The sequence below is a fragment of the Trachinotus anak genome, unplaced genomic scaffold (assembly GCF_046630095.1).
Source record: "Trachinotus anak isolate AG129_WGS33_773 ecotype Australia unplaced genomic scaffold, CSIRO_AGI_Tana_v1 ptg000004l, whole genome shotgun sequence".
Classification (NCBI taxonomy): Eukaryota; Metazoa; Chordata; class Actinopteri; order Carangiformes; family Carangidae; genus Trachinotus; species Trachinotus anak.
The window spans coordinates 5,234,718-5,260,774 of record NW_027273855.1 but is presented as its reverse complement, the minus strand read 5'-3'; the positions used below and the strand labels follow the sequence as shown (position 1 = coordinate 5,260,774).

The following is a 26,057-nucleotide window of genomic DNA, read 5'->3' as shown; positions in this document are numbered from 1 at the left end:
TGAATTGATCTGCAAATAATCTATGAGACAAGCATGTAAGTGTTTATTTTATGTGCTATAGTGTCATATGTCACCCACACACACTTCAACAGAAGAGAAATTATTGAAGCCTGGGAGCAGGCAATTTCACAACGACAACGATCAGTTCATCTGATCTTATAGACAAACAAACACAGACTGTAAAAACTGGTGTTGGGTCAGTAAATGCCAATTAATAATCCATAACCTGGTATGCACTGAAACGACAGAAATCATTCACATTTAATGACAGCAACAGAAACATGAGAGTAAGCCAGAGGATAAGCTTCAGTCAGCATCATTACTATAGTTAAGGTTAAAATAGTATAAAAACGTGAATTTTCACTGGAAACAACACAGATATAAACCTTAACAAATAGATTAAATGAGAAAATGTAGGCATTAGGGAACAAGATGACATTTTATATGACACTTATGTGACAAATTGCTGTTATGGAAAATGCTTATAACTTATAAAACTCAGCATTAAAACAGTAATCTGCTTTGTATAAAAGCTAATGAAAACGTCATCCTCAAAACACTTTCTGGGGAAGACAGCACTCAAAAGAGTAATTATTTTTTATGTGCCCAATTATGTGTTGTACATCCAGTCACCCAGCTCTTAACTGAAGCCTTAATAAAACTATAAAAAAAACTATTAAAAAGTCTTTAAAATAACCAACCATAAAATATAAAAAATAACCATAAGTCCAAAATTACCTTCAAGTTAGTAATAGCTCAAATATAAATATCCCAATGTTTTGTTTTGTTTTTTAAATCACGATTAGAAGCAATAGTTCTGGTGTTGACAGTTTTGAGGCTACATACCTCAAATTCTTCCCAGAATCCCTGTTTGGGCTTCTCAGAGTTGTCTGCTACTTTGTTGAGCTCTCGTACCCGGTTCTCAATGTTGGCTGCATTTATCCTTGTGGCATTAAATGGCTGTCATTGTCATGTTGGGACAAAAAAAAAAATTAAATTTGTCAACGGAACACAACAAATTATTCTAATTTTAAGAAGCGCAAGTATGAACATAACATTTTCATATTGTTTGAATTAAGTAGCATGTTGTCACACATCCATGGGACATTCAAGGGACTGTCTGCAAAACATTCACCAGATCCAGATCCTTTTGCTTGCTTTACTTGTTAAATTCCTCTCCCATACCTGTTTGAGATGCACTACAATGCCACTTTTCTCCACCATGGGGTTCTTCTTGTAGTGATCCACCAGGTCAGCCAGAGTGTCAAACCTCTCACCTCCGCCCACGTCATATTTACCATCCTGCTGAAGACAAACATCAATAGTTCAACTGCAGGTCTCAGGAGTTCTTAAAATGCAAAAATGAATTCTGCTTAAAAATACATGATTCAAAGCACCAGCAGTTTGCTGAGGTGAGCTCAGGGAGTCTTGGTATTATAAGCCTCCAGGCCGTCTTAACCCAGTTAAACAGAACTGTATATGTGAAAGGGCCTGAACTGGGTTACCTCACCTGGTAGCGTATCATAACATGGGTGACCTTGGTCTTACGATCCACGTTTTCATGTTTCTCCTCGTTGGTAAGAACTGAGAGGACGAAGTCACCTGGTTTACTCTGACTCTCACGTACCAGGAAACTGCCGGCCTTGCCTTTGTCTGTGAGCAGTTTCTCTGCATCTCGCCCTGAGAGGTGTCCATGGTACCACCTGGAGATGAGTGAGAGAACAGAATGTGATACACCAACACAGTAATACAGAAACAAATTGACAAGTTAACATCTGAACTACTGAACATGCAAACAAACAACTCGATGGATGGTCTATCTTTTGGCATCTTCATTTCTATCTTTATTTTACCTTTTATTTATGCAGTAAATTACATTTTCTTCCCATATTAAACAACAAAGAGTATGTATTTGAGTCAGTTTGTAAACCCATGTGCCTTAATTCTCCACAATCTTAATATTAACTTTAAGTGATATTTAGGACTGGGGCAGAACCATTTTACTGTGGGCATCACATCACATTAGCTGGCTGTCTGTTAAAGCAAAGTGACGTGCTTAGTCACAACAACAACAACAACAACAACAAAAGCCACCAAATAAAAAAAGCAGCTGACAAGACCCGTTAAAAAAAACCACAGTGAACATCAGCGATCATTATTTCAGATTGGCTGCGTTCACCGTCTGCTTCTCCCACTCCTGTGGAGATCAAGACGCTCAGCCTCCGGCTAGATGTGGTTTGAAGTAAGATGAATTTCCAAGACAAGTGAGAAGAGCTGAGACAAAAACTTGACCAAATGAGGGGGAGGACAAGCATTATGCTTCCTGCCTCAAGGGAAAAAGTTTTATACTGTAGCTTTAGGGTGTAAGATAATGTTTGTCTATATGTGCATTGTGGGAGAAAACACGCACTGGAGAATAAAAGTGTCTCTTACATTGCTGCAGCCTCACTCAGTTGCTGGCATGCAGCTGATGAAACCTGCATTTCTGCGTTTTTTTTTTTTGCTTTTTTTTTTCCTGTGTGGTGAGCAACAAGGTGTAGGAGGCTGACAAGACATGTATGTAGAATGGAAAAACCACACAAACCACAGCCATAGATCACAAGTTGCTCTTAGACCTAAATAGAAACTAAGATATACACACTGCAACGTGCAGATGTGTAGAAAAAGTCAATGTACATAACCAGCTCAGCATGAGACGGTTATACAGCTGAGAAGTGATGATTTTTTTGTGTGAAAATGATGATATAGATGCTTTCCAAATTGCTTCCTGTACGTGTGTGAGTTAGTGCATGCATGTGTTCCTGGCTAATACACCAGCTGTCTTAGTCTCACATTTCAAAGGAGGTGTGTAGGTGTGCCGAAGCGTCCAACCTGTGTATAAAAGGATGTCAGTGTTTGGCTACTCAGAGAGCATAAACAAAAACAGCAGCACCACCCACTTAGTTTGTTTGAAGATGCATTTGGGAATATGCCACTATTTATGCATGTGGATGTGAAGTGCATCTGAATTTAATGTATGGGTGTGCGTGCACAGAATACTGCATCCTCTCATATGCATATTTGTACATATCTAAAGATTATTTCCTACTGCTGTTTTAATGACTGATTCTGAACAAATTCTCTAAACATATATAAAATACATGGCTGAATACAGATACAAAGCTGATTCTAATGCACATTTTTATATTAGCAATGGATCAAATGACTGTAATGTTAAAATTGTCACTCAACTCTGCAGTCCAGCTCATCTCTACAGAGCATTTCAGCATCTTTCAGCTCTTTGTTGTTGTTTTCAGGCCTGCAACTTAGCTCTGATGAATCCACTGTATGCTATCTATCCATCACCACATGGCAGGATAGCAAGCACAAAGCATGTGAATACTGTGAAGCAATTAGCAGCTAAAGAAGAAAATATTCTTCTGTAGGTGGTGGAGGACACATCTTGAGGGACATTCATTTTTCCATAACAGTGGACAGTTTATTGCAGCAATCATATATATATATATATATATATATATATATATATATATATATATATATATATATATATATATACACACACACACACACACATATGGTGATATGTATTGTTTTTATTATTATTAATTGATAAATTCTTAATTTCTGCCATATCACCCAGCCATATGGTGATGGCTCAAAAAGTTTATTTCAAGACCTGAAGAAGATCTGAAGCGGGTGGTGTGGTACAGAGTGCAGACAAGAGCACCCTGCCCAGTATGCTTGGGGCTTGCCAAGCGCTCTTTGGTATTTTCATGGCCAGCCACTCCTGGCACACTGGCAGTGCACTTGGAAACAGGGTGGGATCAGACAGATTATATTATAGGGGAGCATGTTAGAGGTTGTGACAATCTTGGCCAATCACATTCCCCACTTTCGTCCCCAGAGGTCCCTCTGTCATGACACACTGACAGTTTGGGATAATTGGGGAGAGTTTTTCTGACGGGAAACTTACTGTTGTCTGGCACATACGGTTTTAAAATATGAATAGAACAGCTGAAATATAGTGCCCGGAGCAGACAATGTCTCTTTTAGATTATTTCAGGTCTTCATCTATCATACAATGATCCATAACTATCTGCCGTTAACTACCACCTCAGTGCTATACATACGTGAAAGTAATATTAAAAATATGGTGCAGTTTTCTATGTTGTATTTCTTTATCTCTGCAATTATTTTTAGTGCTTTATTCAGTCTAGATTTTCCTGTTTCATGGAAAAATGATTGCTGATAATTTGATAATGAAATAGTTGTGTTTAATCTTCATACTGCATAAACATGATTCTGGTATTTTGGAAACACCACGCTAAAATGTAACCCCAGTAGCCTCTATCACATCATGTTGCTCATCACATTGATGTGTCTACCTGTATTCTACTTAAACATGGGGAGCTCCAGGTGTTACTTTGGCCAGACTCATTAAAAAGCCCTGGTTACCTGGTGCTTTGGATGGAGCCACATGGGGAGACCAAAAGAATGGACCACCTGAGGGAGTTATTCATTGTGTTAAGTATCCCACATGCCTGCTGCTTTGCAGTAGAAACTGTAGAATGATTAATCAAAATGACAGGTTTAATGTGCACATGAGCACAGAGGTTTCTGTGGTTATTCTGCAACAGTCTGGTGCTTGCTGCACAAAATTTAACCAGCGGAACAGTGTGTAATTGTGGCTTGAAAGTGTGCAACATGTCTCCTGTTTGAGACTGCAGATGGGACAGATGCCTCCTCTGCTGCCTTCAGACAGATGTAAAGAGAGACACCAGAGTAAAGAAAAGGCCTTCAGTATAGACTACCTATGAACTGTTGTGGATTACAGAGCTGATAAGAATCACTCATTAATCTGTATGGGTGCCATGAATGCCATAATCAGTTTCCACGATCACATGACAGATGGTTGAAAAAAGTAAAATAAAGGTGTAAATATCAAGACATGAATAAAGTGGGTTGTGTGGTTTTAGGGATTTATATGGTTGTGATTTCACTGGATAAAGTGACCAAAATACTGTGGAACACAACTATACATTTATCTGGCATTAGTGTTTTTTCCTCTACAGTCTTTTATTGCAACTCTCCACTGATCTGGTCTCTGTAGGTTCAATAAGCTAGGAATAATACTTTAAAGCACAATAATACATGTAAAAAGGGGTCTTGCCTTAAATCAAATTAAAAATTAAAATGACAAGTATTCTTTTTTTTTTTTCTCTGCAGGGTGAAACTGCCTCACAAACAGTGTTTAGGCCATAACAGGATACTGAAATTGCACTAAAAGCAATACTACATTTCTCTTAGGTGGTTTAGTTGCTTCTCATGGCAGGATGAAGCTTTACAGGCTGACACCCCTAAAGCTCTAAGAATAAAAATAACTGGGAGAAACTTATGTGCAGTTTTTATGAATTAAGATAAAACAGGAACAAATACATAGTATTGTGTCTATGTGCCTGGATTTATCATATTTGCATCATGCTTAGCTGTACGCAAATGAGAGCGTATTTGCACGAGTGGGCATTAGTGTGCGAGTTTGTCAGCACCTCTCAGAGGTGGGGTCCTTGCAGTTGAGTGGGTACTTGAGCTCGATGACATGGCCGTTCCTCTCGCGCAGCAGATCCTGTTGTTCTGTGTAATACTGCACCAGCTCGGCCAGTGTGGCAAACTTCTCGCCTCCGTACAGGTCGTAGTAGTCGCCTGAGTTCTGGATCTTAATGTGGGTCACCTCATCATTGCGCCTGCACGGGAAATACCACAGTCACTCAGTTTGTTATCATACATGTAAACAGAGGTGGACTCACTCCAAAGAAGTACTCGGCATTTCTCTGTTTGTATTTTTATCGTGTGCTTCTTCCCTGCACATATTTAAACAGTGTACATACGCACACACGCATGTGCACACAAACAGCCACCCACACAGTTCACACAGCATATATTCACACAAACAAAATCAAGACCATGCACACTTTGTTGCCCACACTCACTCACAGAGCATAAATGCATATAAAGTACGATATATAAATGTTCAGCTTATCAAGCCATCTGTTCCCATTTTAAGACACTGAACCTTATTTTCTTAAAGCATGTTAAAGAATCTGCCAATGTGGTGACGTCTTTCATTTGGCTCCTGTTATTTTCTTATGCTAATCTACCTTATTCTGTCTGTAACTCCTTCATATCTCTGCAATACTGAAGCTCAAAGTGTAAATATAAACTGTAATATAGAATAAAATAACTTTGACCTTTTCCATCTGTGCCAAAATTGGAAAGATAAAATAAGCCACAAGCTAATACAAGAGAGAAAATGCAAGAAAAAGCTGCGAAGACGCAGTGATTTAAAAAAAAATACTGATCCATTTTATCGCACGCAGAATATTTTTCACTTTGACTTCTATAAACAAAACAACACAAATCTTCTCACAAGGGATCATCCCTTTTTTTAATATGCTGTAGTTTTCATATCATTTATTTGGAGGAAGGCTGTATTGTGATTGCAGAACAGTAGAAAAAAAATGCACGCAGCTGCCGAAACCCTGATAAGGCAGAAAACATTTGCTACCACTTTGCATATTCAAAGTCCTCTGGCTGGTTTGAACAGGTGCACACAAATGTGACCACACTGACACACACTGACACACACACGCACAGATATACAGTTCTACTCTATAAGATATCTGCCTGCAAGCAATTGAAGAACAAGATGCGGCTCAATAGCTCTGCTGCTAAATGTACTTCTTCTGCATAAATCTGTGACTTCGTTAAACATGTTTCTTTATCAGAGATAAACAAAACATCCTGTAAACATATTAAGTATAATGACATACATACACGCAACTGTTTTAGGGACCACAGGGGAGTTAGCCAGACAGTCAGCACTATCTGATCCTCTGGCTGAGATACAACAGTCTCTCTCCCAAACTGATTATCAACTAATGGTCATATCAAATGGCACAAATCCTATTTCCCTCCATCACTTTTGTTGTTGTTCTCAAAACTTTCACATTCCTTTTTTTCTATCTTTCTAACTTCCCTCTCAACATACTGTCAATCTATTGCTCCATTCTTGTATTCAAAAGTCCCATAATCCATCTCTCTCTCCCCCTCTCTCTCTGTTTCCTGGTAATTGCTTTATGGGTCTATTAGTGGCTGTTGGCAGGGTGCCACAGGTCTATGGCCCTGTTAAAGGCCCCTCCTCAGCTCTGGGGCCAAAGCCCCTTTTCTCTCAGAGTTTAACACCATTAACCATTAGATTTTCATTCAACCCCCCCTGCTCCCCCTCGCTCAGACACTGATAACCTTTATGGATTCATTACAGTAAGACAGTCCTCTTTACTGTAAAGAATACAGGGAGGTAAGTTCAGTATCATGTATGTTCAGCTCTGGCTCACCACTGTATATTCCCATACATGACAGATTAACATGATTAACATTAACATGATTTTCTGTCTTTTTAAAAACAAATCTATGATTAGTTGGCATTCTCCATCATATAACTATCTTGCTCTTTTGGTGATAACTGTGTCAATCCTTTTTCGACACAGCAAAATTTATTAGGTCACATCTGTTTGTGAAGTTATCCTGACTAACTATAAATCATCCTGCATAGGATACAACCTACTAAACTATCAGACGGTGCAACCGACTAGATGTGTGTATAAATCTGCCATCAGTCTATGAAGCACTAAAATGAAGAACCTTTCCTATAACAAACAATAAAACCATCCAGGCCCATGGCACGTTTACAAAGTAGTCTATGGATTACTTCCAGCATACTAAAATGTGATAGATTTTCCATATATTTAGATGTTATTTCATCCCATTCCTGACATCAAATTCAACCTTCAAAGATGGGCAGTAATCTAATCCATGTAGAAAGTTTTTTTTTTTTGGAAGTTATTTTTCGGGCATTTTGAGCCTTTATTAGATAGGATAGTGTAGAGTGACAGGAAATGAAGAGACAGAGGGGAATGACATGCAACAAAGATTTGAGCTGGTCAGGAGCTAGACCAGTGACACCCCTGCACAGAGCATATGCGCTCACGTGGTATGCGCCCTAACCACTCAGCTATTGGGTCACCCCCAGGAAGTTCAAAGACATTTATGGTTAACATAAGATGTGTATACGGATACAGACGGAGCTGTCTGTCCATACTCTGCGTTCATTTCACCTGTATTTGTTGATGTTTTCTGGAAGCTGTATTAACAATGTGTGGTTCCTAAAACCTTTAACAGTTGAGGATGTAGCATAAAATTGTAGTAATGCACATCTGTGAGAAGTACAAGATTGTTCCTCCTCACTGAAAGTTCTGTATTTTCAAATCAAACCATCGAATATGTTCTCACCAACATCCTGTATGATTACATCAGCTGCAAAAGCATGTTCAACTGCCTGAAAATAGCAGGTCTGGAGTAAGGCTACTTCATCATTCTGACATTTCTGAAATTCTACTCACAATTAGTTGGATTTACTGACAACAACAAGCTAGATTAATCTCAACTTTACTGCTTTGTTCCACATAATCACATAAAACTAGGATATTTAAAATTTTTTATCCAAATGCAAAAAATATAAACCTTACATTTATTAACTACAAATAAAACTAAGTAACTGTACATTTTTAGCATGACAAGAGGAAAACCAAAGTATACATATAGTATATCCTAAAAATATACAGTGGAATTCAATCAGTCTTTACAGTGTATGCAATGTCATGGTGCGATGGTATCCTGCTTTGCTGGAAAAACAAATGCTGCAGATTCACACAAGATAATTTTGTCCTTGATTATCCTATGAACTGGTTTGCATTGATAGGACCAACTGAGCAGAAGCACAAACTTACATAATGTCACACAGTCCTTCACAGAGCCGCTCTATCAGATCACAGCATTGTCATTCTGCTGCAGCTCAACAGCCAGAGCAGCAAACAGATCAGACCCATGAGCAGGATTCAAGCCAGAGCACTAAATCCTGTAAAATAGTGGGTTTTTGGTAATAACCAGTATTTAAATCAGTATGACTAAACTAACTAATGCACTGATAAGATGGAGTACATAGACATGGATGACTAGGAAATATGTTGCTCAAAAATGCACATATTTATGCATGTACAGAGTCTAAAATATACTAATTATTGCTTGCCTTGCCTGAAGCCATTCCAAGCAACATTTTTCACTCAATACTGCCTGACACCACTGAGAAATTCCTTTTACTGCTGCCACTCCACTTATCAAATTGAGGCTAATAAAGTTGAAGCCTCTATTTGCAAAAAATTCTAGAGGATGTTCAAATCTGACATAAAATTTCAAATGTGATGTCAAGTCAATGTGTTTTGTGTTTTAACAGCTTGCTTGGCCTGATAGGCTGTGGAAGAACCACACATAGATTAAATGAATCATCTGGTAAAAAGCAGACATCTTCTTACCTTCTCTATCTTCCCAGATGCACTCAGCTCTATTTTAAATGCCGGGCAATTTGAGACGAGAGGGGTTTGCAAATTCAGACAACCAAGAACTCTTACTGTCATCTTGCTTGTTCATAGGCTTTACATGTTATCCTCACTCAGAGACAACAGCTAACAGCTGACAGGAAACAGATAACACCGTGATGAACAACTAAACGTGGCCTACTTTTTGTGCCATTGAAAAGGGTCAATCTAAACAATAAACATCCCCACATTAGCTCTGATACATCACTGCTATTGGTCATACAGAATAAGAGCACTGTTGCCTATATACAAATACGTCTGTGACATTTGGATTTTTTTTTCTGTAATGTATTGAATTAGAAAATGTATGACTTTGGTGTGTTCCTTGCAATGAAAAAAACATCACTGCTCACCTGAAGTTTGCCAAAGAGCAACACAACACGACTGGGAACTTGTTTTGTGGACTGATTAAACAAAGGTTGAATTGTTTGGGAAGAACATGCAGCACTATGAATGGTGTAAAAAAGGAGTAGCATACCAACATGATAAAATCATCACAGTGGTGAAGCAGGCATCATTATTTGTGGCTTTGCTGCCTCTGGGACTGCACAGCTCAACATCATTGAGGGGAAAATGGATAATGTCAGGGTGGCTGTCCACCTGCTGAAGCTCAGTAAGTTGAGTCAGTCAGTCAGCTGAGTGATACAGCAGGACAATGAGTCTAAACATCAAAGTAAATCTACTACAAAATGACATCAGACAAAGAAAAGTCAGAGCCCAGACTTTAATCCAGTAGAGAGGCTCTGAAATGACCTAAAGAGAGACACTCACACCAGACATCAAAAGAATGGGCCAAAATTCATCCTGAACATTGTGCAGGTCTGATCAGCAGTGACTGGAAGAGCTTGTTTGAGGTTATTGGTGCCACTTACCTTTTTCCACCAGCTCTCTCACTGTTTAAGTGTGTTCAATAAACACATGAAAAATTATATAATTGCTTGTGTGACATTGAGCTTGAGCACATTATGTTTGTTCTACACTTGAGATGTAGCTCAGATCATATTTTATGACCAATTAATACAGAAAAACAGTTCACATACTTGTTCTTGCCACTGTAACATACTTAACAGTAGCTAGCAGTTAGCATTGCTTATACATAGACGTAATATGGGAACATTTCATTAGTTTCAGTATTTCAACTGACTCTTCACAAACATTTGCACGTTATAGTGTCAGCTGAGCATTAAACTGGGCTGGGTCACGATGAGGGAGGTTGGATGTCAGAATGGCACATTTACATTCAACGCACAAACTAAGAAACAGTTGAAACTGTCAGAAATGAAAACTTGTGGAAAACGTAGTTTAAATACAGTTAACATTCACAGATTGATTAAACGTACACAATAATGATGGTGAAATGGTATTTTACTAGACTTTAAAACTATACATAGCTTTGCCTGCAGTGGAAACATATCTAAGTAAACCCTGGCAAGCAGAGGCTCAGAGAAAATCCATTTGCTCTCTGTGGTAATTTGCACTGCAAAATTCTCTGTTAAGATTGCCCTTAAAATTCCTCCTCGGGGTCTTTTGAGTGTATAAAGAGCATGAAAAATGACGAAGAAAACTTGACCAGACTGCTCCCTTACAAAGTTGGACTTGGATATAAATTATGGCTCAAGTTTTTCTGCTTCCAACTTTCTCCTTCCCCTCTTTGAGTTTTATGAAACTCTGAATGAATTACATTTTCAAAAACCTCAAAAAGCTCTCATTAGCGTCTCAGACCTCAGCCTTCTGACGCTTTTGAGCAGCAGCTCTATCCGACCCCTCCTCCTTTCTCTGTTCACCTCGTGGACTAGAGAAGAAAAGAGGTGGTGGAGATAAGGAGTGGAGAGGCAGAGAGAGGGAGATAAGACAGAGAGAGCGGGACAACAGAGTCCCTCAGCGTCTGTTATAATCTGAACATTCTCAGTGACTGTCCTGCTTGTAATGGCCTTAGTAAGCTGAAACCTGGCTAATGACTAGCTAATTAGACTCTCCTCTGCTCAGATAAGACAGTGTGTGCGTGTGTGGTTGTGTATGTGTGTCTGTGTGCGTGTTTGAAGAGAAACGGAAAATGAGTTAGGAAGAATGATATCCTAATTAAGAATTGCTTCTGTAGATGTACTGTAATTATCTTGAGTATATTATATATATACTGATATTTTCCATATGTTACAGGCATTATTTGGTACTGTACAATTCAATAAAAGGTGGCTAAAAGGGTCACTATAGACATTTAATGCCTATATTTTTAGCCTCGAAACACTGATTTTTTTCCACAAACAAGTACAGGTGTTAAGTAAGTTTTCTCCTGGCAGTTGATAAAAATGTCCTGAGAAACAGGTGGCAGGACATGTACATGTTTAACACAGTAATGACATCTATACCGTGCTGCCTATCTGAGTTTTTTCTTTAAAGAAGGGGCATAGTTATATGTGAGGCTACTTGTTTAAATATCAGGAGTTTTTCACCAAAATTGCCTATTTTTTTCTTCAATACTTTATACTGTTTGAATGGAATAACTTGTAATCTTACATTCGGTTTCGAATCAGTTTTAGGTACACATCACTGGTGCACACAAAGGTAAATACAGGACTAGTGGTTAAAAAAAGAAAAAAAGAAAAAAGAGATGACAGCCATGTTTAGGCAAGCCTGTTACAAGAACATAGTTTGATGGTAGCAGAAGAAGCGAAGACTCCAAAAGTTGGTGAGCTGAGTCATTTAAACAACATAAACAAATTTTACCAAACATTAACCACCATGAGCTACTAGTGATACCAGACCAAGTAAGGCGCTGTACCAGCCAAACCACAGAGTGACTTGGGTTGAGCAACAGTGCATTGTATTGCTCATGAATTCATCTCTTCATCTGTAATAGGAAGATTTTTACTAATAAAAACCTGCTTCCCTTCTCCTTCCCCTTAGTTCAAAGTGAGGCTCTGCACCAGCCACTCGGCCTCAGTGTGTGTGTGTTTAAATCTGTCAAGACTACAAATCATGGCGAACAGCTCACCCCACCAACCTTCCTGTGCTGTGTGTAATTTACAACACTCTGCCCTACATGCACACAAACCACAGGCAGTGAAGGTCAAAGCCCTAACAGGTCCCTCACGATTTAACATCACTTAAAAGCTGCTGCCTGTCTAAGTGCTCTGTTTCCTCTCCCTGTCTCTCTGTCTCTCTCTCTCGCATACACACACACACACACACACACACACACACACACACACACACACACACACACACACACACACGTAATTTCCTGGACACTAACCTTCACCATAACCACTACCTGCCAAACCACAACCTTTCACCTTACTCCAACCACAACCACTGACCCAAAAATCAGCTATTTCCAAATCGGGGACACAGCTTTTGTCCCAAGTTAAACAAGCAGCCCAAACTAAATAGCCTGAAATTTGTCCCCAAAGGTAGCCTATGATAGAAACACACACACACACAGAGGCAGAAGCCTCTCCCTACCCATGTCGCCATGCCAGCTAGTCACAGAGTAACAAATGCATTTGGACTTTCTTCCAGGCACTTGGGTGACTGATGCAGCTCTTAAAAGCTTCCGTTGCCAGGGAAGAGCCACTCTTCAAACTCCCTCCTCTATCAGTTTGTGTCCTGCCCTCTGTAATCACCACTGCATGTTGTGCTGAGTCCTATTTACCAGAAATTGCACATTCTGTGCAACACACCGGAGCTCTCAATTAAAGAGATTAAGAGAAAATTGTTTTAAGGCACGAACTACAGGTTTTCACAAGGTACTACACTCAGGCCGGCTTGTTCGGCTCACTTCAGCTCCACCCAGCCGACCAAATTAATCACAATGTTACCAAATCGCACATTCCAAATGTGTTATCTAACATGTTCCTAGAAACACTCACACAAAACAACTTCTGTTTAAATGCCATCTATTCACCCTCAAACAAAATGTTACGTCACATACAGACCGACCGGCAGCGATTTCAGAGACTCTGAAGGTCTTGTCTGCTCTTGAGAGGTGAACTTTCCAGTTTAGTCAAACCAGCACAGTCTCTCTTCATTCTCAGATTAAAAACTGACTGGAACCATGGTCACAGATTAGTTTTAAAGGTACTGAGCGTCTGACCTTTGCACTCTTGAGTTTTGTAACTGTGTAATCTTTGGTCATCCAGGCATTCTGGCTTTAACAGTTTGACTCACTTTAAATCACTGTGGATTGGATCAGTAGCAAAGAGGCTAAACTGTAATATGTATATAGGCTTTTTTTTTCTTTTTTAAATTGTGTCCAAATCGCAAGAACTGGGAATGATTACAGATCTTAGGACACAGTTTCAAGGATCTTAAAGGTCTTAGCTCCTACTTCAAAACAGGTACTCTCCCAGCACAAGAGGCACTTTGAGTGCCATAAATGTACAGCGACTGGTCCAACATGATCCAAATGTCAACTGCCACTTTCAAAAACCTGCATGAAATGTAAATGTAAACAACAGCTTGTAACAGCTCATAAACTGTAACAAATGAAACAAAACATGGACAAATGGACCGATGATGAACCGCATAATCCCAGTTAGCACGTCAACAAAAAACAAACACGCAGCTCAAACCACAGCGTCCTCCATGATGTCGTTGTTGTCACAGAAATGGTTGGCGTAGCTTTACCAACCGCCGGCCAGCTTACATCACGCAAGCGTTCCCGTTGGCAGTGCGAAGACAAACCCAAAAAAAAGCCCTTAAAGGTATGAAGCTGTCGGGGGAGCGCCCCAGGGGCAGTTTCTCTCAGGGGAACAAATGACTCATTTCCAGAGTGAACCTCTTGCTTCTTTAATTGCCTCTCCAGCCTCTCAAAATGACAGTACCAGAGCTTTGTTTGTACTCCAGACTGAACTTTGAAGCTGTGAGAACAGTGAGATTAAATATTGAGGCTAATGGCGAACAAGAACTATATGGAAAGGAAAAGAGGGCGTCTAGATGAAGACCTACCTGACAGAGAGGGTAAAATCCCCTGGATTGCTCTTGCTGGGCCGGGCCAAGAAACTGCCGTGGACGCCCCGGGTCAACAGGAGCTGCTCTGCCTCAATTCCGGTGATGTTGGGGTGGAACCACCTGAAAATTAGGGGACAAGCAAAGTGGCCTATTACACATCCAAATTAATCACGTGTCCATGTTAGAGGAATGTACGTATCACACACCAGCTTCCCTAGAGAGAGACAAAAAGGCAGCAATAATAGATCTCCTGAGTTCAAAACAGTGTATTCTATTAAATTAATGAACCAATCCTGTAAATATGAGTGACATCCATTATCCTGCATTAAATAAATCACAAATTCTGAGTCTATTTCAGTCAGAAAGGTCAGTTTTTCTGAGTATGAGGCCCACATTGGGCCAGCTGCTCCACATTGCAGAGCTATTTATGTACAGACCTGTAGGAATGTTTTGACATATTTTGTAAGCAGAGGTCAGGAACAAAAAATGAAATTAAAATAAAATAAAATGAAAAAATAAAATGACACCAATGATAATGAAACAACAGTAATTACAACTTAAAACTATTAGAACATTAGTAACACAAATAGAGTCCAGAATCAGTGCCACTCTCTACTCCTGTGTTTTACATTAGAAGTGAAACACTCAACAACACACAACAATCACTATGAAGTTAAAGTACCAATTTTCAGCTTTAATTCGAGGATGATTACATCCATATTGGGAAAACAGTAAAGGAACTCTTTTAGACATCTCATACCCATTTGCACAAACAGATATTGAACTGGGCTGACTGGGCCAGTGCCCATGGCCTTAGAGCTGCACAATCTTTTAAGATAACTGAATAAACAGGCTCCTGCTGAGGAACTCCATCCCTAGAGGACTGGCTAGAAAAGTCCCAGTAGTGCACCCTTATTAGCCAGTCCTGAGACGTTTAAAAGGAGCATGAAAAGAACAAACTAACAACTAAAATGACTGAGAGATGTCTGTGCTTCCTGTCTTGCAGCAGTTGAATGAGGTCAGCTCAGAATCAGGAATTTGATGTTTGATGCTTTTGCTCAGAAACTGAGGAGGAAAAATAGCGGGTTTGAGATCATTTAGGTGATTTACTCTGCTACTCCTTGTTTACAGCTGGTTTATGGAAATGTTTAGCAGTATTTCAGTCTAATTGACTTGTGCTTCACTGATCTGTGTTACTTTTTTTTAAATTTTCGGCTACTTTTCAAGTTTGTCAATTGGGAACAGCTGCCAGTTAGTCTTAACTGAGGTTTGACAGAGGAGGCAGACCTTTAATGGTTGTTTACATTAGCTGACTGATAAAACGTATGTCCATGGTACTAGACATACATCCTTGGGTAGTAGTTGCACATTAATTCTTCTGTGATGCACAGACTGTTGGGAACATGTGAAGTATGTATGTAATCGATGTACGGCTAAACTGGAAATAACTGTATCCTATTACGAAGATGTTTTAATACAGTTGTAATGTGATTGCGGTAGTGTTCTAGTACATATAGTACTTCTTTCTTTCAGTTAGAATACAATGAGAACACAAACTTCTTCTTGATGGATCAGTGGACACATGCAAACTGTATGTCCTGTCCTGTTTTGAAAGGGAAGGACACTCAGGTTTACAGTACTGCAAAGCCAAAGCTAATAATTACATATTACTTCCTCTGTTGCACAACACTCCGGGCAAATATTTATCCCATCCACTTCTCAGGTATGTTGACTGATTATCTAGGTTGTGCGCCTTTACTGGAGTGTTTGACACTGCGACAAACCAAGCTACATGCATATTCATTATTCAAAAACACTGGAAAGATATAAACCAAGTACATTTACACAGTGGCACTTGCATGTTGCAGCGTTGTGTTTTATGTGTATAATAGACTTGAAGACGCAGTAAGTAGGTAGAGTGGCAATGTCCCAGTGAATGGCTGTATGTCAGCTGTGTGGATTTAGAGCTCATGTTTAAGCAGGGATCATTGGGTTAAACCTCCGTAACTACTGTGTGCCATTGCTGGCTAATCCAACGCACCATTAGCCTCCCAGGGCCCCATTTGTGTGTCAAGACAAAACTGATATGAAACTGCACGCTTATACATAACACATGTTATGACTTTGACGAAAAGTGCCATTTCACATTAACTTGCACGCACTGCCTCTTGGTCATACACAGGGATTTCATAGCTATAAAGCATAAACACATTTGAGGCTATAAGTTATTTAACACAGTGCATCCAATGAATGATCAGGCTACCATTTAGGGGTGCAGTAGTTAGTGCATTAATTACTTACAATTAGTCAGCAGAAAATTAACCTATGATTATACTAACTTTATTTTAATTAAAGTTATACTTACTTTAATTAACTGTTTCAATCATATATTAAGTAAAACTACCAAATCTGAAAATTTACAACTTCTCTGCTATGCCATATATCATAAATAAAAGAGGTTGACTGTTTGGAAAAATAAATAATTTGAAAACAACAGTATGGCCCCTACAATTCTGTTTTATAGACTAAATAATTAACTGAATAATTAAAATATTACCAGAATAATTAGAAAAATAAATGAAATTGATTTAGTTTATTTGTTTGTTTTTTGGCGATAGTTACTTACACAACTGAAACCATGCAAAACAGTGGTCCAAACATTTTACACAGTAACTTTTACAACAAATCTGAGAACATTTCAAATACACCCAGACAAAAAAGGAGCATCACACCAACAGTTCAAAGACACCTCTCTGGATCTACACCAGTTGGTAGCTGGCACATATTTGTGCTACTTGGAATCATGATGAAGAAGCTTGACTATAGTACAGAGCTGGACATGTGTTGACAAATCTGGCTCCAGCAAATCAGCATCTTCTACTTGTATGACTTTATTCCAGGAAAAACTTTCAACAAGATTCATTTTTCAACAACATATGGCAACAAAACAGACACTTACTTAAAATAAAGCAATACTGTTGCTTCCCTTTATGTAAAAAAGATAAAAATAAATAAAAGAAATCACTACTGTGTATTTTACCCATGACACACGGGTTGAAACACTACTGTAAAATGTCAGTTCATTTATTCACGGTCAGTTATAAAGCAGACATCTAAGTGTATTATGAAAAACTGTGGATTATTACTGCGGTTACAGTCTGCAATTTCAAAGCATTTACCTTAACAGATTTTAAAATGTTGTTGTAACATTTATAATAGGCTAACATATATATTGATTTATTTTTTGTTTTGAGTGATGAAAATAAGAAAATAACAGTGACACTGACAATAAGATGAAAAATTAGTTCCATGGTTATTCAAATACCAAAATAACCTTTAATTCCGGCTCTTGACTTTGTCTTTGGAAAGAAAAATGCTCGTAAATGTCAATGATTCAACAAGAATGGGAAAGAAGACTTTTTTGACATTGACATAAAGACCGAATGAGTCATGGAAATCATGCATTTCACATCCTAAACTGTAGCCTTTCACCACCATCCCTGACACATTACAAAGGCTTATTATTGATTAATATAACCCAGCAGGGAGCAGGCTGCAGGCGACACAAGAGCTCCTTCATGAAGCTCATGCTGAGAAGATAGTATCTGAAAGATTCAACAGTGGGCGAGCATTTAGCCGTTTCTGTTTTTGTACACTGTATGATACAAACCCATGACAGTAAGATAAAAATAAGACTCATGTGTCAGCTCAGCAGATCTTGTGTCACCTCAGCGAATACACACCAGAATACCGTTGTGGTCCTAATCTCAGCCCGTTATGTGACAAAATGGTTTCTGTGTATTTCTCCAATAACTCAAAAACCCACAAAAACATAAATCTAATCTCCGTGTAACAAGGATATCCAGGCCTAACATTTGCACTGACAACTGCTGGGGCGTCTGTGGGTCAGGGCGACTCTGATCAAATGAATTGAGAGACTTTAATAAAACTAAATGGAAAAGAAGGCTTGAAATTGCTTTTTTGGGGCTAAATTTCAAAACATATACATTTTTGGAGAGGAAGCAACAGTCACCATTTTGTATTCAACAGATGAATCAAAGTGACACTGACTGCTTGTCAATCACAAAGCAGCCTGACCTGTTTTGACAGAGTGGAAATATGAGAGGAGTGAAAGAAGAGACAGACGAGGCAAGAGACAGGCACTGCAGGAGAATCAGTGATGATGCTAAATGTGTGATAGAGTTCATACAGGAGGGAGTGGTGCATGAAGTTTAGACCAACACAGGGTACCACCCCCTCTCTGTTGTTGTCATCAAGGACCTTCCATTATTGGAGGTTTACCACGGGACGAATAAACATCCAGTTTTAACTAAAATACACAAATCTGCTTGATCTAAATGCAAATATCAGTCCAGACTGAGTGAACTGATGAAAAGCAAGAGTGAGCTGAAGCCCTGGATGAGACCAGATCACAGCAGGCTGACCACACTAGAGCAGACATCACTTGGGGAGAAAAACTGAGCAGCTGTGCTTTCCCTCATTGCACAAGCTAAGGGAGCAGATTATAGTAGGAACTTTACAAATAATAAATTGTAACTGATTACAAGAGGATTAGTTATAAATACATGTAAGAGCAGGGAGTGAAATGGGCAAGGCCCTCCCTGTGACATGAGAAATATCTCTGGAGGTCTAGCAGGGAGGTTGGGTGGTTGAGCTCGGGAAGGACCATTTGGAGACAAACAGGAAATGATTCAAAGGCACTGAGAGAGTGATAAATGTATTATCTGCAACACTCAAAGTAAAAATACACCACTGACATGGCGTCTGATGGCGAGTGTATGAAGACAAACAGAAAGAGAAAAGCCCGAGGAACAATAGAGTAATAATATTGTCTCTAAAATACAATCAAATGTCCAAACTGGAAAATGTGTCAAGTGCATTTTGAAGATTGTTGTATGGCAATTGCTCAATGTTTATTATGTTTTTCATGTTTTGCACTGGTTTATCATTTTCCAGTATATTGTAAGAACAAGATCTGAACAAGTCTGATTAACTTAAGAAAAAGTAAAGTTTTCTTAGCTGTGGACCACAGCACTCAATCACTATATCCATCCACACTGCTTACCAACTATACGTCAGACTGGATACTGTTCAAGATTCTTCAATACAAGATGCAACATGATACCTTCAGCCTACCAACCGACCTTGGATTTTTTTCTTCAAAACATTTTACAATATCATTTAAACAAAAAGGCAGAGGTATCAAAGCTTAAATGTTGTGTAACAATAAGCAGCTGTGTCTGGACAAAGTCTAAAACTGCTCTGTAAATTGAGACCAATTTCTATAACGAAATGTAATAATGATAATCATTATTTGCTGTTTTTAAATTAACACAAACCAAGATTTCTGATAAGAATCCCTTAAATTTGTTTTTTAAAAGAATCATGACCAAGGTAAACTTGCAATTGAAAATAAACATTTCAGTGATTTGCGTTGCCGTTCACTGTTTATGTGTCCTGCTACTTACCAGTTGACATATTTGCAAATATCAATGCATGTGTGACATGCTAATATATAATCTAAACAGACAATTCATGCCAGCCCACAGTAGCTGGCGGGTTGCAATACTCAGGGCATTAGGCACAATTTATATAAGAGTTATTGTTAAATCCAGTATTTCTCATCGATATTGTTTTACACTTGTGACAGCTGATTTCCTACAGTAAAACTCAAACTGGCCTCTACATTTCTAGGTTACTGTACTGGGGAACCACTGACAGGTCATGGGTGTCAGCTGGTGGGCAGATTACTTGTGGTACTGTTTTTAATCCTACACAGATTCATACAGAAAAATAATAACAGAGGGGCAAAAATGCCTTATGTCAGTAATCCAATCTAATCCCTCATCACAGTGCTGCTGTCGCTCGTCAAATTATCAAAACAATGGAGATGGGCTGGAACCAGACGCAAACACTGGGCCGATGGTTCAAACACACAACAGCAGCAACAACTGCACAACTACGCACCTTGTCAAGTTTACAGACAGCTGAGGGCAGGGGGACACCTTCTCCTGAGTGTTTTAGCCCACAATTCAAGAGCCTTCTTAACAACTACAGTGTACTCTTAGCACCTTTGTAACCAACCCCCTGAAACGCTCACCTTTACAGCAAAACACACACACACACACACACACACACACACACATTAATGCACGAACAAGCAAGTACTGAAAAGTGCAAGTGCTGAATCTTATGCACACACACTTCTGCTCTCCACGTGCTGTCCCAAGTTCACTTGTTCAGATACAATATTGGATTCTGTTTATCAAATTAAGCAAATTACAGCAGAGTTAAAGCCATTGCTCGTGGAAAGAGGAGGAGTTAGAAGAGGTGCGAGGGTTTAAATGAACTAAATTAATTGAGATTGTTTCTGCCCTACCTCACCATTCTGGTCGAAGCCTGCCACAGCCCCTTGCTTCAGCAGCCTCAGAGTTTAGTAATCCAGCACTGGGCACTGTTACACAAGGGAGGGTGGGAAGGAGCAAGGGAGATATAGAGACGAAAGGGGGGGGGTGGGGGTGCTTGTAAAAGTGTTACTGGGTTAGATAGAGTGAGACAGAGACAGTGGGAGAAACGACAGAGAGGTGGAGGGGGGTGCTTTGCAAGAGCGTTAGAGAGAGAGTGTGGGGCAGAAGGGAGAGAGAGCGAGGGGGCGGAGGCCTTTTAATCTGGGATTTGGACAAGCGTGAGCAGGCCTGATACCAGTGCTCATCAGTGCTATCAGCCGTCCCCCTGCCTTCCCTCCTTTCCCACCTCAGATGCAAGTGACAGGCACTGGCAGACTGGTCCGACCACCCTCTGCTAGCCTCACCGTCCCTCTCCTGCGTACCCTAAGAGGTCAGCAGCTGTCTGGTGGCTGTGCTCCAAAACCCACTCTGTGATCCTAAAGCTAACACAGCTTTCACTGGCTGTAACACAAACCAGACCAGGCCAAGCCAGATCTGGGTGCCAGGTCTCTGAGAGCTACAAGGTCCCTGCTATCTTGTCGGAGGCTAAATGCAACAGCTGTGTTGCCCGTGCCTGGAGATTACACCTAATCGTGCGTGGCGTAGTTACACCGGATCATAGTTAGCCCTCGCCAAGCTAAACCCCCCAATCCAGCCAATTCAGCAGTACGCCATTAGGCTATTAATTTTGCAGGGCTAGGTTAGGGAGATTTGCAGATGAGATGCAGAAAATAAATGCAGTACATACAATATGAGACTGTAGTGCACCTTGTAATGACCTTACAATGACCTCTGGATTTCAACACTCATCTCAAAGGGCAGCTAATCTTTGATTCACTTTTCATGTATCTGAAAAAAAGTTATCTCACAAATGCTGGCTAATAAAGGTTATTCATTCTTTCTAATCACACATTATTTGTGTTAGTTACCAGGGATGCCCTGATTGATTGGCCACCAATCATGATCAGCCGATTTTCATGAAAAATACATGATTGGTGGATCAGAATTAATGCTTCAAGTCACCATTCACCTTATAAACAATCACATGTGGTCAATACTCTGGTGTCTGTGGCTGAGAGAACCACTGTGTACTGTGTAGTGTAGTCCCACCTCCCAATTTATTCACTGCGCTGGTGCAGGACAGGCCACCGAAACAATACAACATGTCAGCAGTGTGGAACTTTTATAGTGAGACTGACATAACGTACACCATCTCAATGGTGGATTTAGATATGGCGGCATCCTGTCAGGGGTGCATCAATGATATCATGTCATCATGTGGGTCAGAGCGGGCACTCTTTCTAGTTTGTGCAGGCTTCTGCTGCTGAGAAGGTCTCCTCTTTCACCCTCAGAGGTGGTGCGAGATGAGGAGGGGGCGGAGGGAAGTTTGATCACAGGTCTTCCCACTGGAGCAGGGGAGAGGGGGAATCTACCGAATAAGCACTTCTATCTCTGTGCAGTATCTGTATTAACCATGTAATTGCTGGGAGGATTTCCTATGATGACATAATTGATGACTTTGCATGAAGGAAAGCAAGAAAGGTCAGGCTTTAAATGGCAATTTGTGTCATGTTTGAAGTGTGCAATAGTATAATAATGAGGTTCTCGGGTTGGATGAAGGATTTGCTCCTTGGGAGTTTTTTGCACTGATCTGTTGAACAAAATAAAAGCCTGTCATTGAATCAATAAAGATGACTTGTTGTGGTCCTTTTATCAGGTTGTGCTGCCGCCTGTTAGGTGTAGGTGCCAGCCACTAAACCAGCTGCTATAAAAAAACACAAAAAATGATCGGTATCAGCCATAGATCTGCCAATCTCACTCATAGATGATCAGTGTCGGCAGCAAGAACGTGATCGGGGCATCCCCACTAGTTACTACACAGACACATCTGTCTACAGTCATGATATTGGCCCTGTGAGTCTATAATGCTCCTGTAAAGACAAACTGAAATTTAGAACTGATGATGGCAGTAGTGCTAAAGGAAAAGGCTCATCAATGTCATCGGATTTATCCTCTGAGGACCTATAATGTCTGATTGACCAAACCTCCAATGAACATAGCAACATGCCTTAAGTTAGTACCCAGTCAAACTGCTAAGGCCACAACAACAAAAAAACAGGTTTTCTCTCGAAACAAAACTGTGGACAGATATGAAAGTGAAAGGCCGCCTCTCCGATGCATGTTGGGATTGTAAAGTCCCAGTTTTTCACAAATGAAGGCATGTTTATGCTCATGCTAATAGGGATCGACCAATTATCAGCCTGATTTTAAAATGCGCTACTGCAGCCGCCTCTTTCTGTTAGTCATCACCACTCTGTCGTGGTCTGGAGCAGTGGTCTGGAGCAGTGTCCCACCAACAGCACCATCTGATTGGTTACACGTCACAAGTAATAGCCTATCAACACTGCAGGCCACTGTGTACACAGATGGGCAATGACTAAAGCAGCTCCGGTTAGCAAGCGGAGCGACTCTTATAAACAAGTTCATTTGTTGATCCAAGACAATCTGAGGAAGAGAGAGCAGGAGAGGGAGAGAGGAAAAGAGAAAAGCCATCACTAACTGCTAAGCTAAAGTAACTAACTGATCTGAATACCATGTAAACAACTGCTGAATTAGTGAAAGTTGCTAAAAGGAGCAGAGAGCTGTGAGTGCTGGAGCAGAACTAGTATCAGTTTAAATGTACAGCATGTAGTGAGTCACTGTGATGAACAGCAGCGTTAACTGCGTCGAGACAGAGCAGCAATGAACGCTACAGTAACAAACTCCAGCAACTGGAGATGAGATGTTACATTGACGTCAGCACATGAACGGCCAATTAATGCTGTTACTGAAAAGACACTTAATTCAAGTAGAAGTTAAATTACTTGTGTAAAAATTAACTCAGATAAAAGTACAAAATAAGTCTGTTAAAATATACTATATAAATATATAATAAATGTATTACTGCATTACATTTTAAAGGGGGAAGGTGAGGGGTAAAACATCTTATATGGAAACAATAATAATAATAATAATAATAATAAAACTATTATTGTTAAAGAGCATCTTTAGGCCACCAAGTGCATCATTTCCCAGATGGGGACAGCACCAATTCATTCCAGTCAGGCACTTTGCTGCCTGTGCATACAACTGATAATTACTAATATACACTCAGTTGGCAATTTATTAGGAACATCTCGCTAAAACTGATGTAGTCTAAAACAACAGTCCCGTAATAAATCCTCCTTCATGAAGGTCATAATGTTGTAAATTGATTCAACTGTCTGATCATTTTGGAGGATGTAGTGTGTGGAGCAGTATTATATTACACAGAGAGGTGTTTCTGTTATTTAGCCTGCCTTCATGGATATAAATGGGGTGGACAAAATAATACAAAACACCTGGACTCCACAATGAGTGTCCTTATGTAGCAACAGTCTTGTGTTGGCATATCGGTTCCAAATCAGTCTTCTTGATTACTAATAATCAGTATCGGCCCTGAAAAAAGATATCGGTCGATCTTTAATCACTTAACATGAATATGCAGCATGAAGCTTGATATTGAACTTGCAGAACAATCAAGCAACAAAAGACTTGTTCCCAAATGACTTTTCCCAATTTCTGCCTGAAAACAGGAAGCTGATGTTCTGACCCTGCAAAAAAAAAAAAAAAATAGGCAATGACTTTTCTGACAGTTTTTTTTTTTTTTTTTTAATTTGGTTTAGGCCAGTAGTATTACTATGGTTTCATATTTTTTCCACTGAGGGAGTCATAAAAGATATAACCCCATGGACCATTTTGAAATTCGAATAAAATACTGAAAATGAACTCTTCTCTGGCAAACTACCATTTGGCATAAATGTTACCAAATCTTGTCAGATCACAGTCTTTCTGGATACACGTTGTTATTACATCTGCCTTTAAAAAGTCACTGTAGGTCAACCTCTGCTTTGAACCTTAGTGGTCCCACATGGACACAGCAAAGAATAACTAGCCTTTTCTGATAGTTTGAACCAGGAAAAAGCTGATATCCGATTAATCATGATAGAAAATTTGACACCATCAGCACTTTGGTTTCTCCAGCTGTCAAAATCTACATGAATGATTTGAGGGGCAAATGGGGAAAATCATAGTGCTGTTGTTTTCTGAAGGTTGCTGTTGGAGTAAAACCTTTAAAATAAAGTTAGGTTTCCAAAAGTTGGAGGCAAACGTGTCATCACAGAAGCTTCCTACTTAATTAGGCCTATATTTGGGGAAAAATGCAATAACACTATATATTTAGCAGACACAACTCAAGTAGCTTAAAGAAGCTACCATAATCTGCAATGCAACATTGGTCGAGGTTTGTGTCATCGTTCATGTACTTTACCAGTTTTCAGCCACCAAATTTAAGTAATAGTAACAGAACATGCTTAAGTGTGATTTCATGGATTACAATGATGGAAAATGTGGTATTTACAATGGGCTGTTCTGCCAGGATTACATCTGTTGCACGTCCTGTTACATTGTGAAATCCTGCTCTTACAAACCATTAATGTTTGTGTATATTCAAGGGATAAGGAGGATCCCCAAGTGTGTGATTTCATTTCATGATTGATAGTTGGTAGCAGGATCATTTGGAAGATAGGACATCAAATTGGTAAGTAAAGGACATCAAATTGGTAAGTAAAGTTACAGTTGAATAGTTTCTTTTCCTCCCGGTCTGCATGTATTGTCTCATGGACAAAAACCTGATAATGTTGTGTTATATATTCAAGAGAAGAGAAATAAACTGAAAACGGGTCAGATGAGACTTGAACACCACTTGTCAGCCATGCTGTGGAACCAGCTGTTTACCCCAGGACCGCAATGGCTTAGCTCATATTTTCTAACCCTATAACCAGAATAATGCGTTAAGAGTTTTTCATGAAGTGGAGAACTGCTTTCTGAAAAAATTCTCCCTGATATAGTCTACATTGAAAAACATAATTTAAACTCTGTTGCAAATTTATGGCAGCACACTGAGTGCCACTGCTACCCCCGCTCCCAGTTTCATAAAGTGCCATTTCATGGGGTCTGTAACAGTTGTTCAGATTATTATCAGAAGTTAATCACATGCACACAGATATTTTAAGCAAAAGTAGCTCTAAAATGATCAGATAGCCTATGGCTACTGGCCCATAGTTATAGTAGG

General features: G+C 39.6%; 1 protein-coding gene across 4 annotated transcripts in view; it reads right to left on the bottom strand.

Moving 5' to 3' along the window:
- ptpn11b (protein tyrosine phosphatase non-receptor type 11b) overlaps nt 1–26,057 on the bottom strand; it is a 46,514-nt gene that overhangs the window by 12,839 nt on the left and 7,618 nt on the right. For 2 of the 4 annotated variants that reach the window (XM_071475413.1, XM_071475411.1), the window contains 5 exons: nt 14,436–14,558; nt 5,547–5,741; nt 1,511–1,703; nt 1,186–1,305; nt 847–960 (listed from right to left, as the gene is read on the bottom strand). In XM_071475413.1, the coding sequence (XP_071331514.1) occupies nt 847–960; nt 1,186–1,305; nt 1,511–1,703; nt 5,547–5,741; nt 14,436–14,558 (745 nt within the window). Of the gene's footprint in view, nt 1–846; nt 961–1,185; nt 1,306–1,510; nt 1,704–5,546; nt 5,742–14,435; nt 14,559–20,838; nt 20,978–26,057 lie in introns of those variants that run through there. The other 2 variants (XM_071475414.1, XM_071475412.1) reach the window with 2 other exon arrangements.